This window comes from Coturnix japonica, chromosome 4 (assembly GCF_001577835.2).
Source record: "Coturnix japonica isolate 7356 chromosome 4, Coturnix japonica 2.1, whole genome shotgun sequence".
Classification (NCBI taxonomy): Eukaryota; Metazoa; Chordata; class Aves; order Galliformes; family Phasianidae; genus Coturnix; species Coturnix japonica.
This window is the reverse complement of record NC_029519.1, coordinates 34,109,860-34,125,748: the sequence shown is the minus strand read 5'-3', so window position 1 is coordinate 34,125,748 and position 15,889 is coordinate 34,109,860. Positions and strand designations below refer to the sequence as shown.

Here is a 15,889-nt window from a genome sequence, read left to right as displayed (position 1 = left end):
GTATTTTTCACTCAGAAGATAACTTGGCTTTTCACTCTAAATGCTAGCTGCAGGAGATACTGAACACTTCCTACCTTTCCTACTAAAGGAATGAGGACTGGGGACACAGAATAGCTTATTTTCTTAAAGACATTCTATTCTTTAGGCTTACGTTCCTTTTCTGAGTACCTGTAACAAAGGAGAAGGAAAAGAGAAGATGGGTGTAAACATACTTTTTATATGATTATACATATATTAAGACATACAATAAAATGTTACGCTTTACATGTATATAGTATAATCTATTTAATAAATATAAAGTCACATGTACTGTACTAGGTACATCCCATATTTCTTAAAGTCAGATGCTTGAAAAAGTAATGCAAGAAACAGTGTGAAATCTTATTCTGGCATATTCTCTCTGTCTCAGTGAATCAACAGATCAAAAATTCCTTGAGTTGAAGTCTGTTTATAAAACATCATGTTTAATAGGCCAAGACTCAGTCTCTTCTGGCAACAAACTCCACAATTACGGATGTAATTTCATGAAAACAGAGAAATGTTCTGCATTGGTTGCCTCTTTTTAGAAGACGATGATCTTATTCTGACTGTTTTGTATTGCATAGTTGTTTTTGTGTGTGTGTGTGTGCTTGTTTTTTTAATTATAACAGCACTGTGCTATATTTAAAATGGACCATGAAGTTTATTTCTGTGATGGAGTAACTTGTTTTGTTCATTCCCTTCATTACAGTCACCAGTACTGTGGGTAAGTTTTCCAGTTGCAGTTAAGCATTTGAGAAGGTATCTATCAATGAATTCACCACAGTCTATGGTTAAACCTGGTTCTCCAGGGCCCCACGTGTACACTTCCATACTTATTTTCTGTCACTAAGCACTGCAAAGTGTTTTTCTTTCTCCAAGCAGCCAAAAGCTTGATCAATTTGATGCTTTTGTTCTATCCACTTCTCCTGTTTTCACATCACTTCTAAAGTTAAACAAGCACAAAAGGCCCTACCAGACATTCTTGTAAAAAGCTTTTGCTGACATAGAAATGTGATCAGCTGTCCCCTAGGTTTGTCTTCTGACCTTTTTATCCAGTCACTCTACCAAGGATCTAAGATCTTTGAAGAATAAAAACTTGAAAGTTTTAGGATACGATGCTGCCCCTAGACTTAAGAAAGTCCATACACATACTGTAATTCCACTTTTTTTTTTTTTTTTTTTTAAAAAAAAAAAAACACAACAAATTGCAGCCAAGACAAAGAAGACAAAGAGAGGTAAATAGTGGGTTCTTTCCCACCATTCTTTTCACTCATCATACTTTTCTTCTAAGGTTTGCAAAGGAACAGCTGTGGTAAGACTAAATCTCCCTGGAGACAGCACCAACTCCAGAGAGATTAGCTTCTGAAGGTTCAGATTAAAATCTTCTGGTCATAGAACAGAAGAAAACAAGACTTCTCTCAACACCTTCCAGAAGACCTCATATTCTATGGTATCAGTTATACAAAATAACAGAAAGTATAAAAACCAGTAATCACTTTGCTTGTGATCTAAAGAGAACGTTCATGACCTGAGTTCACAGCCTCCTCTGTGACCTCTTCTCTCCTTTCACAACTGTTTTGCCTTGGAAATCTTTTGTGACAAATTAAAATGAAATAAAGTTAATGTAGCGTTCTTATTTGCAAATCAATAAACCAGTCGTGACAGAAAATCCTCAACTAAGGTGTATGATAACCAGCCATCTCACTCAGGGCAGGTCTTCATTATTCTCACAGTGAAGTTGTATTAACTAAAGTACTGTCTCACAGTTTTTGGTTGACACCATGCTCTTTGTTAATCTCATAATGAAAACAAAAAGACAACTGTAACCAGGCTTTTTACAAATCATATTTTCTACTCCAAGTTTCAGTGCTTATTAGAAAACGCTGGTGCAAGGCTTAAACTTGAAAAATGTAGAAACAACAGGAAGAGCTCCTTATTACCTAAAGTAAGTGAGAATAGGGAAAAAATTAAGTTCCAAGACATCCTGTCCCTCAACAGGTAACATAACAACCTGATTTTCCTGCATTAAAGATTTCTCTAAGCCGTTTTCATATGAAGATCAAAAGTGCATTATTTCTCTTTAGGGTGTGAGCTTCTAACTTTATTATTTGTGGAGTAACCAATCCATTGTCACAGACACAGTGTTGTCAATCTGTTGCTGGGGCAATAATTGTTTAAGTTTTGTTTGCCACACTTCAGGAAACAATGTTAAATTTTCCACTTAGCAGCAAATCTCCATTTTTGTACTATGCAATGCAGTTTGGATTGACTTAGCAGCAGCTCATGCAGCAATCTCCAATCTAGGACATATCTTTATTTCCAATCCAGATGAAAAGTGCTTTAAAAAAAAAAAAATAAGAAAAGTAAGAAAAAAAGTAGGTCACAAGATACAGCAATTATACTTTAAAATGAGAGAACACATCTTTTCTTTCTTTGATACAAGTGACAATTTCAGCTCATTATTTTCAATATTCACAGTAAAATACTTTTGAAAAACAATCTATTTAAGTACAGCTTAGGGCAATCAGTTGCCAGTTTATGTCATTCTGCAGAAATATTTCTACAATACTGAATGCTAACTGAGTTTGGATGAGCTCAGCCAGTTTTGCACTACATCACCACTGAAAGAAGTTTCTCGGAAAACTGGAAGATTCACATTTATCATCAGTAGCAGACGAGTCTCTATGTCAAAGAACAATCATACAACTTTGCTCTTGATGTGCAAGGGGAGATACTGATCATCTAGAAATCGTATAACAGAGTCACCGTAATGCCCTTTGGGTTCAGAATATTGACGCTGCAGTGTAAGACTTGCCTATTCAGTCAAATCACCCTGAACATTTACAGTCACTTATATTTGTGGAGAAGGAACAGTGAGGAGACCAGTTGGTTTGATCTTGTTGATTCCTCCATCTAGGATGCAGACCCGTGGGTATTTGTTCTTCACCAGATGAGCTGCAAACTGAAGTAGGCATATCATTAGTATGACATATATTAGAGTACTTAATTCAAAATGACACTACACTAAGACAGACAAATTAAATAAAAGGAAAGTTTATCAGATTCTTTAAGTTCATTTTTACACCAAGGAGTCCTACATAGGAACTCCAGGACTGTCTGTTGCAGCAGCTGGAATTAATTTGGAGGTCAGGAAAGTGTCACCTCTGAATATCACTTATCTTTGCTTAGGTAGGATTTACCTCATTTTATCAGTATTTTTTATTTCAGAATAATCATTGGAACTTTACTAAAAGTGCGAATTAACATGCATTTCCATGTGGAATAATCTTATTCCCAGGTATTCTCTACATGTTCCCAAATGTACAAGCATCACAGTTTGATAAGACAGTCATTCGCTTACCTGTCCAACTAGTCTAACATTACTTCCTTTCAGAGATGTCAGATAGTAATTTGGGGCCCAGTTTTTGTATTCCCTTTCTCTCCTTTCCTCCCCTACTCCCCCCCCATCCATTCATAGACAAGCTACATAGAACAAGCACAGACAATTCCTCGAAATCCTCTCTCCCCCATTAATTTATTCTGTAAACCAAATACTGCAGTTGTCTGCTTCCATGTAGCGACATGAAATATTGCTATGATTCTGAAGCCTACAAAGGAAGAACAATTTCTGCTTAATGTGTCAAACTTGCCTTTTGAATAGCAATTGCAGTACATTAAAAAGCAAGCCACTAAAATTGATTAATTGGAAGGAAACAACAACAATTTTAGTTTATTTCCGATGGCTGTAAGACTGACAGAACAGCACTAGGCGCCATGCCCGGCATACACTGGTACATTGGATCACCTACATTTCTACTGTCACAGCTAATTAGAATGAACATAACAGATACTAAGGCAAAACAATGTGATTACCCGATCAAGTACAAGAACTGAAATAACCTTTTTAAGAGTTTGCAGTAATTTTAAACTCCTCCCACAGCCAGAAATTTTGCTTCACAATGAAGTATTTTATATATGCAGAGAATCCATTTACATACATCTACACATCAAACAGCTACTGCCTTCCTTTCTCTTCTTTCAGGATGGATTTACCCAGGCAGTGAGGAGCCAGTATGTGATCTGCAAGGACTTGTGAGGCAGACTAAGAGGTCAAGGCAGAGTAAGAAGCCCTACTGTATCCACTGTAAAAATTCTGGCTTTTGTTTGAGACCAAAAGGAAATTTGATAAGCTTACCCCATTAGTTTGGGAAGATTCAAGGTATCAAATGAAAAACAGACAAACAAAAAAATTAACCAAACACCGCAATAAAGCAATCCAAAACATCTAGTAGAAAAGTTAAGCCATATGCAGGATGCCAGTTTGCATAAGAAAAGTAAATGCCATGCTTTTATAGAGGCTTTCTGATGCAGTAGTGTACTATGCGCAGTTAAAACATTGAGAGTCCAACTACTTCTCACTTTAATCACAATTCATAAATATGCTGTATGTATCTTTTCCTTCTGAGGAATAGTGCTCAGCTGTGCATGCCATGCGCTACAGAAATAGAATATATTCAGCAAAATACTCCAACTGCACATCCCTACTTCAAATGTAGACCTTTGTCATTTCACAGTACTGTCCAACTGTGACTAATGGATAGTGCTCTATCTTGGAATCCATTCAATGCTGCTCACAGAAATAAAAAATGACAGCCAGTGTTTGGACTGACAGGAAACAGTCATGCTGTTGGCTCAGTACAATATCCTGTGTGTCAGCAGAGAGATTCTGCTTCTGAGAGTAGGCCATAAACTGTCCTTCAAATTGTTCAATACTATAGCCATAATGTAATTACCATTCCATCTAACCTGAAAATAAGTGAATAACTGCTTTGAATTTCAGATTCGAGCACTACAGTTTACGTCCCACCATATTTTAGAACTGTTTTAGTAACCAAGTTATGGATGGAAATAACTTTTATTTACTACGTACGACAATATTTCTTTACAACTTCATAGTGTGGAATATGTCAGTTCCTCACATAGTCTCTGAGAAATCAGCACTGCCGATTCTGTGGCTGTTGGTGAATGAGAGGTAGAAAGCACAAGAACACAAAACAATTACTTCCCCCTCACATCCCCTTACAGAACTGTCTGTAGCTGTCTTCTATGCAAATACAGCTTGTTTTTACTGCCTATATCTAGAGATTAAACTGGACTTCCTTTTGCTGGTTTCACAGAAAAATACAAGATATGGAAAGATGAATATGTAAATGACACATTTATCATCCTATGGCATGGCTTTGGTAACGCTATTCCTCAATTAATGTGTCAGTCATAGACATCCTTCCCAGTGAGTGAAAATGAGCTATAAAATTGTAATTTGCTTATGGAAGCAGTAAGCTAAGACTTCTTCACTCACAAAGCCAGGCTTTCAAAACCACAGACAACATCAAAGCAAATTCATATCAAAATTTGGGCATATTTAAAACTTTTTACCGAGCATGGATGTTGCTCTTGAAACAGCTTGTCAGGGCTCTCCCTTTAATACCATTAAGTATCAGGAATCTCAATAGTTTGAGGTGGTAAACTGATATTCACCAATGGAGCATTTATCAAAGTTTTTCAACCACCCTGTTCCAAAGCAGCAAAGTCACAACTTTGCTGAATGTATTACAGTAGGCACATCACACGTTCAGACTGAGTATAGCATAGAGCCTAATTACACCACACAGCCTGAGTAGCGCCATTCCCAGGTCCTGTCAAGCCAGCCATAATGGTTGCTAAGTATACCTTTTTCACTTTCACAGACATTCCTGTGACAGGTAGTAATTAAAGGGCAAGCTGGGAGGGAAGGAGTAACTTACCGCATCAGAATACCAAAAAGGACTGCTGTGACCAATGTTATCAGGGTACAAAAGTTATTAGTGCCAAAAGAGAGAGAAGAGTTAAAGTAGAAACTGAAAAAAGGAACCTTTATCAAATTCTATAAACACTCCCCCATAGCCACAAGATTATTGTCGTTTTTCCATTTGTAACTGCATACTGAACAAACCCCTCAGGAAACACAGTCTATTTAGACATATGATTTCAGGCAAGAGCTCACTATTCTGAAAGCAAAGTGCTCAATTCAGAGCAATTCACATAAACGGAAAGAAGCGCAAAGCACAAGGTGCACAACTTTGTGCATGCACATATTACATATACTATATTAAAAAACAAACAAACAAAAAGCAGCAGCAGCAGGTATTTACTTTTCTAACAAGATCAAGGAGAAACAAGGAAAAATTCATTCTGCTGACATGGCCAAAAAGGAAAGCTTTCCATTCCATTAGTACAAAAACACAGCAGAAACTTAAAGCAGTTAGAATGCTAAGATTTGAAAGTAAGCCTAGACAAATAAGTATTTAATAGCATTAAAGTAAAGTGAACACTCACATTTCTTTGAGTAGTAACTTTTTAACACCTGCCTTTTAAAATTTTCCACTTAGTAATGTAATATTACACACACAGAAAAAAACCCTCAGAAAAGTGAGAACCTGAAAAAGAAAAAACCTGTAGAAATTTGGCTGTCAGCAGAGTTTATACTAACCAAGATATAAGAAATACACCCAGTACAGCTGAATAGACTGTGACAATAAAATGCAGAAAGCAAATCTATTTGCTTTTGGACAGAAAATAAAAAAGCTGTTAATGGACAAAAACATGCATTTTTGAAGAAATGCACAGAACAGTCGGTCTGAATATAAAAAAAGAGTATGACCCTCTCTGAAAGATGCTTTTTCCCCCCTTAGTATCAAAAGCAACTGCTCCCTTCAACTTCATTTTTTAGGATGGCTTTAGCTCTTTTATAAAATCCCCTCAAGTCTGTCCCAGATGTTGCAAGACATTCAAAGAAGTCCCCGGTAATGCAAAATCAATATATTTTTTTTAAGCTTTGCTTTACTTTTTACTAATGCTGCTCAAATTGAAATCTTTGTCAATTAAAAAATAGGCTGATGAAGCAGCCTATAGCAAGCCCATATTCAAACTACCAACTCTTAGATGATTCTGAGGGCAGGCCTACACTGCAGGTTTTGGCCTTAAACAAGACACAAATCCTTGGACCTTCCATTCAACACACACATTTCCTCCTGTAACAAGGAGTCAATTCTCTTCAAAAACTGACTGACTAAAAGTTTAACGAAGAGTAAAACAACATCTGCCCCATATCCATATGGATACTGGAAGTGACAAATTCACCTATGCCATTCTAGCTGGCAGTATCCTTATTTATGTACCTATAACAGACACTTACTAGTACGTTTTCATCTATATTTCAGTAATTATCATTTCATGTTATTTCAGATTGTCTGAACCCAAATACCAGAAAATACCAAGTAGATTCAGAGCTACAGAACAGCTTCAGAAACTAGTAATTCACTTTTGTTACACAACGGCCCTGAATACTACAGACTTGACTTAATTCATGCAAGCTCATGCAAGGACAAGGGTGCTCTTTCAAAGGTGCAGTCTATAAAGACACTAGAATCATGGACAAGACCGACATGCCTGAAGATATTACTAGAGTCTAACAGCACTACTCCAGGATTCAGATTCACTATCTCCAGCCTTTCCAGTCCATACAAATCTCCAAGATGGTTTAGAAAAGTTGAGATCTTGCTTATCAGCATCTCACAGAAGTCAGACATTTTTTTTTATAGGAAAAGCTATCCCACAATTGCTCATCTCAGAAACATTCAAACTTCTGTGTAGTAAGGCAGACAGATGGACTAAACTTCTGAACTTCTACATCAACAAAACAATTTCCCATAACTGTAACTGTCAGTCTCAACATGGATTAAAGAACAGAATCTATCTGGAGTTTTAGAAATAGTCTGCTTTCCTTGGCACCCGCTTCAGAAATGGAAGGGAACATTACAATTCTGCTCCTGAGTCTCCTTTTATTTTCCCCTCTTCCTCTTGTGAGAAAGGGGAATACTAAGGTTATTTCTGCAGTACTTTTGGCATGCAAACTAACCAAAGACACTGACAGGGGCAGAATCACAACAGCAGTACAACTGCTGGCTCACAGCCCAATCTGTCTTGGGCTGTATAATGAGCAATGTCCTGGCAGCAGCAGCTGGGCTTTCTGTGAACTGTAAAAAAATCTGCACTTGCATTACAACAACTAAAACAAACTGAATAAAATAATACAGGCTTCATAGAATAAATTAATGAAGACACTTCAGCCTGTCTCAGGCAGAGATGCAACCAGGATTACTTGTGATGAATGCAACCTATCTCTTAAAAACACAAACTTAATCTCCCCCTCTTTACAGGTAGAAAAGAGACATCTAACGATGCCAGTAGGCTCTGAGTTTAAATCCAGAGCGTAGGGCGGTGCCTTAACAAATCAACAGGATGGAAGAGCCATTCCAAGAATCAACAGAAACCCATCTATCTCCACGATCACTTTTCTGCAAAGTAACATCTACGAGGAGATTAAGAATGTAAAAGACATATAGTTAAAATAACTCAAAAAGTTAATTGATGATTTCTGCTTTCTTTCACTCTGGAAGTTTCATTAGGTACTTCTAAAGAAACCTATCTGCCCTTATAAGCATGTACGCATCTGTCCTCGAGTACTCAATGCAATACCGAATCTTCAGACCAACCAATGACATTTAGCAGCCATCCATCTTTTTTTTTTTTTTCTTCTAAGACAGGTTTGCAACAAGAAATCAGCTTGAGCATGCAAGAACTTGCTTTTCACACGTGTGAAGACTTTTTAGTTTTACATTTTCCAGACTATTTTTTCTTAAAACATCATTTCCAGTTTACATTCATTGTTAAATTATATATGAAAGTTAAGGAAAAAAACAACAAAGCCATTTTCTATTTCAGTCTCCCCATACCATAAAGCAAACACTTTCTATTATAATCTCAAATACGTTAGCAAGAGAAAAGATTTGATGTTCATAGATTAACATCTACATTTAGAGAAACTCCAACACAGAAAAAACTAGTTGGCGTTTCTCAGATTAGGATGTGTTACACAAAAAGAATCTTGAACTTGACCCTTTCTCTCTTGCCTTGAATAAGGTCAGAAAGATCTCACAGAAAATCACAACTGCTTATCTTTGCCTTAGAGATAACTTATATATTTTAATTATTAGCTACTTTGTGACACAATCAGAACTATAACCCTGCCTTAGTTACTAGTAGAAATTGTCTAGACAATGTATTTATAGCAACATAACTTAGCCAGATTTTTTTTTAAAAAAAGATAACATTCAGGAATGAAAACATCCCAATTTAGATTTACTTATCTATGTTTTTTTAACCTTGACATACAGATTTATTTATTAAGTTTTGACTCACAGGTTTTTTTCTGTAAAGTACAAAATAAATGAGTTTCTACTTATTAGAAATATTGGAGTCCTATACCTTTTATTCTGTTATATCATTTGAATGAAAACACAAATGTATATTAATCACAACACACATGATACAGCTGGTCAGTGTTAAAACTGAGCTGTTGGAACATGATTTAATGCTAGATAAACTATTTTTCCTATTCTAGTTTCAGTCAAGTTCACAGTACTATCGACAAAGCTGGAAATGGAAGCACATAAAATAACACCTCAAAGTTTCTTGAAGAATGGGAAATGAAGAACTAATGTCACCTTTCCTCCCAAAAAACCAAATTCTTCCATATCTGCTATCATATATTACAAAAATTACAAAAACCAGGAGACATGGATTAATGAGCACCAAAATGCTATTTGCAACATGTGAAAAAAAAAAGAACCAGCTCTAGAGCACGTAGACCATTTTACTCCCAATTGTGATGATCCTTTGCCTGAACTGGAAATGTCAAGGCAATTGTATTTCTGTGGATGTGTGAAGGGAGAATTTGATTCACTTTAGAGATGCTGCCACTTCATATATATGTTAAAAATCACAGCAGAATCTGGCCTGTTAATTCTAGTATAACGTTTGTGTGGATCGGCAAGGCTCTGGTTCATCAACCAATCCATTAACTTAGCTTTTACACCTTTTAATGGCTGAACAAGTAGAATTTACCCTGTTTTAATTCTTTTAAAGGAAGTGTTCAACTAAAGCCAGAGCTAGAATGATGTTTGCAGCACTGCTGGCTTCATTGTCTCCTCCTGGAACTGGACCACTATGGAGTTTTTGCTTTTCACCTGCTGCCTATTGAGTTTTAAAGAGCCTTTTCTTTCATATTTAAATGTTTTATCATCTGGCACCAAATCAAACACATAAGGCAGAAACAGGAAAAAAAAAAAAAAAGTGTGAAAAGGGCAAAAATGAGTTTTCTGCAAGTCCATTCAGGACAGCCAATTTTTTAGTTACTGAAATGATGCCAGGTTACTAATACAAAATGCTACTGAAAGATTTAATCTCCTAATTACAAATAACCTCATAAATGATCAACATTTATTTCCTATACTTATCCTCACAGAACTGCATAAATTTAAGTAACACAACTAACAGAGCCAGTTTCCATGCTTTTAATGGTTTAAATACCAGTCAACACTTCTTAAAAGCCAAAATAAACTCCTTTGTAGAGGAGGGTACAATCTGTGGCAAATTTCTTTCCAGTTTGAGATACATAACTATTTAGAAAAGAAACTTTTAAAGTCAAACATCTTACATTTCTTTGAAACATTGTTTCTGTTCCCACACACTTGCTTCTGCAATTTTTCATACTATAAGATTACATAACGCAACTTCAAAAAGGTTATTACTTTTCTTAAGAAAAGCTGTAATATTCATAGCTGCATGTAAACATACACACTTCTTCCACTGTCTCAAGTCTAGCAAGTTGGGTCTAAGGATAATGCAACATCCTCTTAACATGGCTGAAGTGCTTGGACTCACTAAACACAGTAGGCTTTCTACAGCAGCACAGCAAAGGAAACATTTAATTCTCCTCCTAATGAAACATTTAAAAGCTGCGAAAAATACAAGTTTGCATGAAAACTGTCATTACATTATAAGTAGATCTAAATTTCCCTTAGGTATGGTGTAACCCACAACCATACTGTAAAGCCTATCTCTCCTTGCCTACAGATACTCATTTTTTCTTCCTTCTGTTTTAGACAGATCAGTCCTGGAAAACAACCCTGAGAAAATGACTTGCTAGTAAGTGGGCTGTCTCCCATAAAGACACTCATTACTGAATACCAAAGTAGTTCATCTTTCCTGTTCCTATTCCTCAAGAGCTTAGTGAATGCTAAGACTGTTACTGAGATAAATTAGTATGTTCACTAACTCAAAATGTAATTACTGAAAGCTGCTGCTTAACCCACCATCAAATGTGTCAAGCATCCATTAAATCATCTCCATTTGGCACACGACATTTTACGCATTTTGTATTTATTCCTTTAAGGAGGAATATATGCATTCAACATTTAGTGAGCAACAGTAATTTTTCAAATTGACTTCATGTGAAATATTTATCATGGATTCATCCAGATCCAACGCAGAAACCCAGACTCACTGGCTGAAACAATTCAGTGTGCTTTAGGTTCTGTCTCACACTACTTCTGCTACAGTTTAAGATAGGAAGATAGGACAAACAGTAGTCTATTTTCTAACTCACAAAACATAGGTTAATGAAAACAGACTGGGTCGAACAAAATGTATACTATACCTAAAGCCCACAGTTGAATAAAAAGAAAGTATCCCTTTTTCCTGAGATGAAGATCAGCAGAAGTAATAATTCTACTTGGTTTTCTGCTGGTTCACAACACCATTAATTACAGAAATGGATAAGCACATCTGAATATTCTCCCCATCTACCCAAACTTACATATGGAAGTTACATGTAATAATCATTCTTCTCTAAACTGAGCAGAACTACTTACTCTGAATAATAAAATACAACTAACCAACACACTGTTTCTTTCTTGGAGTAATATGAACTATGTCCTGTTTCCCTTGGACTTCATATCACGCATGCTGTTCCCTACTTGCCTTGTATACACTTAATATCACTGCAAAAAGCAACTGTTAAGTGATTTTTGAAAAATAGATCTTACTGACAGACTTTGGAAGTTCCGATTTTGCCTTCATAACCCATCAATATAAAGATTTTAAAGGTGAAAAAATGTTAAATGATTCATTTAAAAATGTTGACTCTCTCAGATGTTGGTTACTTCAAATGTTATTGCTCATAAGTAGAAACGAACCCAAAATTCCCCCAGATCCTGTACTGACACCCACCCAAAGTTACTAATAAATAAATTACTCAGAACGTATTATTTACTGCTACTGTATGCATTCATTCTTGTGATGTATTTCTATATATAAACATATATGTTATATCCACTCTATCTACAGACTTACAGCAGCTGTGTTCTTCACTGCATTTCCTACAATCACTACAACTCTTCCTTTAAAGCTCTGAAGTGTGGCAGTTGCTGGGCACTGGATGAGATCTCCTTCTGCAGTAAACGCTGATGCAAATGGGACGTTGATGCTGCCAGAGATGTGGCCACGGTTAAAGCTTAAGAAAAACAGTTAAGGATATGTGCAAGGCAGAGAGAAGTGCTGTACACACACATCTGCAGAATGAACATGCTCTTCATCCTGGCAGATAAGATACACCAATGCTGGTCTTTAGCATTAGCATATTTTGATAGACTTCAATTACCACTTATATAGAGAGAAAACAATGTCTGAAATGACACAGAAAAATGGAGAGAATTAAGAGTTTGTTTCATAGGTGCTATAAAAAAAGAGCTTATAAATGAAACCATGCTCCAGACCCAATTTCCCGAATATGTACATTTCACGGAATTTTACTTCAAACCAGCTCTATTCTGACCCCAGGAATCAAATACCAGTGAGCAGCTGGAGCATCTCTTACAAAGGAATTTTATGCAACAGTACTTACAGTGTAAACCAAAACTAAATAAGGATTATTGGGAAATTTTCTTAAAACCTCCTGCCAACTTCTCCCAAACCCCTTACAATTCTGATTCCAAACTGAAATTCTAATAAATGGGCACTCAGATTCCCAAACAAAAACATCTGTTTATATTTACCTGCAGTCCCACTAAGACTGAAGCCATTCTCATGCCTACTAACCAGGGTAAAAGTTCTGAAATGATGGTCATTTAAACAGAATATGAACACATTATACCTACAGTTTCCTATGTAATCCTGAATTACTGACATTTTAATAGCTCTCTATTTACTTTATGGTTTATTCCGCATATGACATACAAGATAAACCATTTGCGGGGTAATTTTATTACTAACCAGGCTGACATTCTGAAAATGACATTCCCTAATTCCAGGAAGATTCAAGCCCACTCAGGGTTAAAGGAAGAAGAAAGTAGGCCTGTCTTCTGCATTGACCGAACTCTACCATAAAATGCAAGCACACTGGAAAATAGCCACAGTGATTACAATCTACTGCTGGAGCTACAGAGGTTCTTCCTCCAGCATGTCTACTCACTCACAAAATATAAAGAACAAGTCTGATAAAGGCTTTTAATATGAAAAAGTGCCTCATAAAACCACTTTGCAGCAGTCAAATGATTCTCAAGTAATTGAAATTTTGAATCTACTCCACAAGAGCAGAATAGGATTTGTACAATAGTAGAGTAAGACCTATAATCAAGCTATTAGGAAAGCTACAGAAATACTTAAGCAAGCACCTTGCCTTTGATCTTGGTTGTAATATACATAAATCCATTCCTGTACACAGATGATAGTACAATTATTATAGTCTAAGCATTTTTGATTACTTGCTCCCTACCTGCTTTGTCTTTGATAATTTCTAGTAAGCAGCTTAAATAATTAAAAACACAATGCTGCAATCAGAAATTATTTAAACCAGTAGCATCAAAGCTTTTTCATACAGTAGTAATAAACTTGTAGATCATTTAAATCCAGGGCCTTCTCTTTTTAACTGGAATTTAAAAATTATCATCTCTTGATGAAAAAAATCTTATTTTAGAACAGAGCCTCAAGAAAAGTGGACTACATTTTCAACAGCCTAATTCCAGGAGAAAAATTAGACAGGATTCTAGAAAGCAGAGTCAGACTAGTCAGGTAAATGAATCTCTACTTAACAGGAAATTTTTACTGAGATAGGAAATAAAGAGATGCAACAAAAAGGAAAAAATACCATTGTTTTGTATTTCTTCGACTAATTTGTATACAAGAGCACAGAACAAGTTTAAGTACGGCAAACAATAAAATTACAAAAATTTATCTTCAGCTAGTTATCTAATTAATGCTTTACTATCTCTGTACTACATATATAATAAATTTATTTCTATGTACATAGTAAAATACTTGTTTTTCAATTCACCATACTTTGTCATAAACATTGCTAAAATATTTGAGAAAAATACTTTTGAGGATATAAAATTGTAAATAAAAATGGTACTTCAACAACCTACACAATGCTGAAACATTAAGAATAATGGAGTTATTTACATGTTTATGATCCATTTTATCTCAAATGTCTAGCATCAATCCACCACTAAAGGGAAATAACGTGATCAAGTGAAGTGCCTTAACAGCAACTATACTTTTTGAAAACTGTGGAAGCAAATAACTCTTGAATATATATTACCTTGATTAGAATTCACTCTTTTCTCATACACGTGAAGTCTCTAACTAGAATCAGACCAGACAGAGGAAGATTTTTTTTAATGTTACTGAGGGCCTGCTGAATGTCTGTAACTGGAGATTTTTAAGAACAAGCCAGACTTAAATAACAGGAACAGTCTTGCTTTCTTTGGAAGCAGAAGATGGACAAAATTCCTCATTTTTAAAAAAATTTTTTTTTTGTAATTAAACATTGCCTGCTCATTACAAACTGTCATATAGAAAGCTGGGCTGTAGAAGTAAGTGACACTATGCAGGCAAAGATTATGTAATTGGAAAAGAAAAAAAAAAAAAAGAAAAAAAGAGTAAGGTGTAGACAAAGTAGCACCTCTGATACAAACACAGCTTTGAGACACCTTACAGTATTTTTTTTTTTAAATTATAAGCAAACAAGATGCCTTATGTTAAGACAGTCAGGCTGCATTACCTGACTGTATGAGAAGGCTGTAGGAACTGATTCTTCCACTGAGGGACTGTCAAAGCACGCAAGCTTTTGACAGTTCTCCATTTCCTTCCACTTATCTGGGAAGTGTCCCACATTTTCAAAGTACTAGTCCGATAAAATATTCCAAAATCCTGGGGAAGGTGTGCTAGAAACATCTATCGTGAAAAACCGAAAGCAAGCTGCATTCAAGCACTTATGCTGTTACTACAAAGTGGTTTCATTACAATCACAGCTTCTTGTGTGAAAGTAAGAACATATCTGTGATTTCCTTTGCAAGCCAGTACTCTCTATGCTAAAACAACAACAACAAAATGCCTTCAGTTCTTTTACTGTACTGGACACTTTTTTTTTTTTTTTTTTTTCCTTTTTTCCTTTTTAACTCTTCTGTTATCACATTCCTGCAGAGAAAGTAACTGATACAAGCATAATTGGGCAAGGTTAACACTTTGATTTGAAGGATACTCTTCACTGTTACGGATGTCCACCACTAGCAACTTTGGCTTGCTAGACTTTGTTTTCTTTATAGGTGTTTTGGAATGACTTGGTCCTGTCAATTCACAAAGATCAATCAGATCTTCCGCTGAAATCCGTGGTGACACCTCTGCCTTCAGGTCATCCAACTTGATAGAATCCCTAGACTTAAAAAAAAGAAGTAATATAAAGATGATAGAGTTAAAGACACAGCATTCATTGCAACTTCTAGTTATTTGACAGCCTCAAATTATGACAGCTCAGGTAGATGGAAATAAAATCTCCTCCTTCCTAAGTCACTACAATATTAAGTAACTGCTAAAAGTGCCTATTTTTGAAAACTTTCACATATTGTGTAATTAAATATACGTCAGCATA

The 15,889-nt window shown here is 35.8% G+C and overlaps 1 protein-coding gene across 3 annotated transcripts in view; it reads right to left on the bottom strand.

Annotated features, from left to right (window-relative positions):
- Window positions 1-201: 201 nt before the first annotated feature.
- Window positions 202-15,889, bottom strand: part of TBCK (TBC1 domain containing kinase) — an 87,059-nt gene continuing 71,371 nt past the window's right edge. For 2 of the 3 annotated variants that reach the window (XM_015861429.2, XM_015861430.2), the window contains 3 exons: window positions 15,503-15,678; window positions 12,316-12,475; window positions 202-2,983 (listed from right to left, as the gene is read on the bottom strand). In XM_015861429.2, coding sequence (XP_015716915.1) covers window positions 2,873-2,983; window positions 12,316-12,475; window positions 15,503-15,678 — 447 coding nt within the window. In that variant the 3' untranslated portion in view covers window positions 202-2,872. The remainder of the gene's footprint in view (window positions 2,984-12,315; window positions 12,476-15,502; window positions 15,679-15,889) is intronic. The other variant, XM_032444171.1, reaches the window with a different exon arrangement.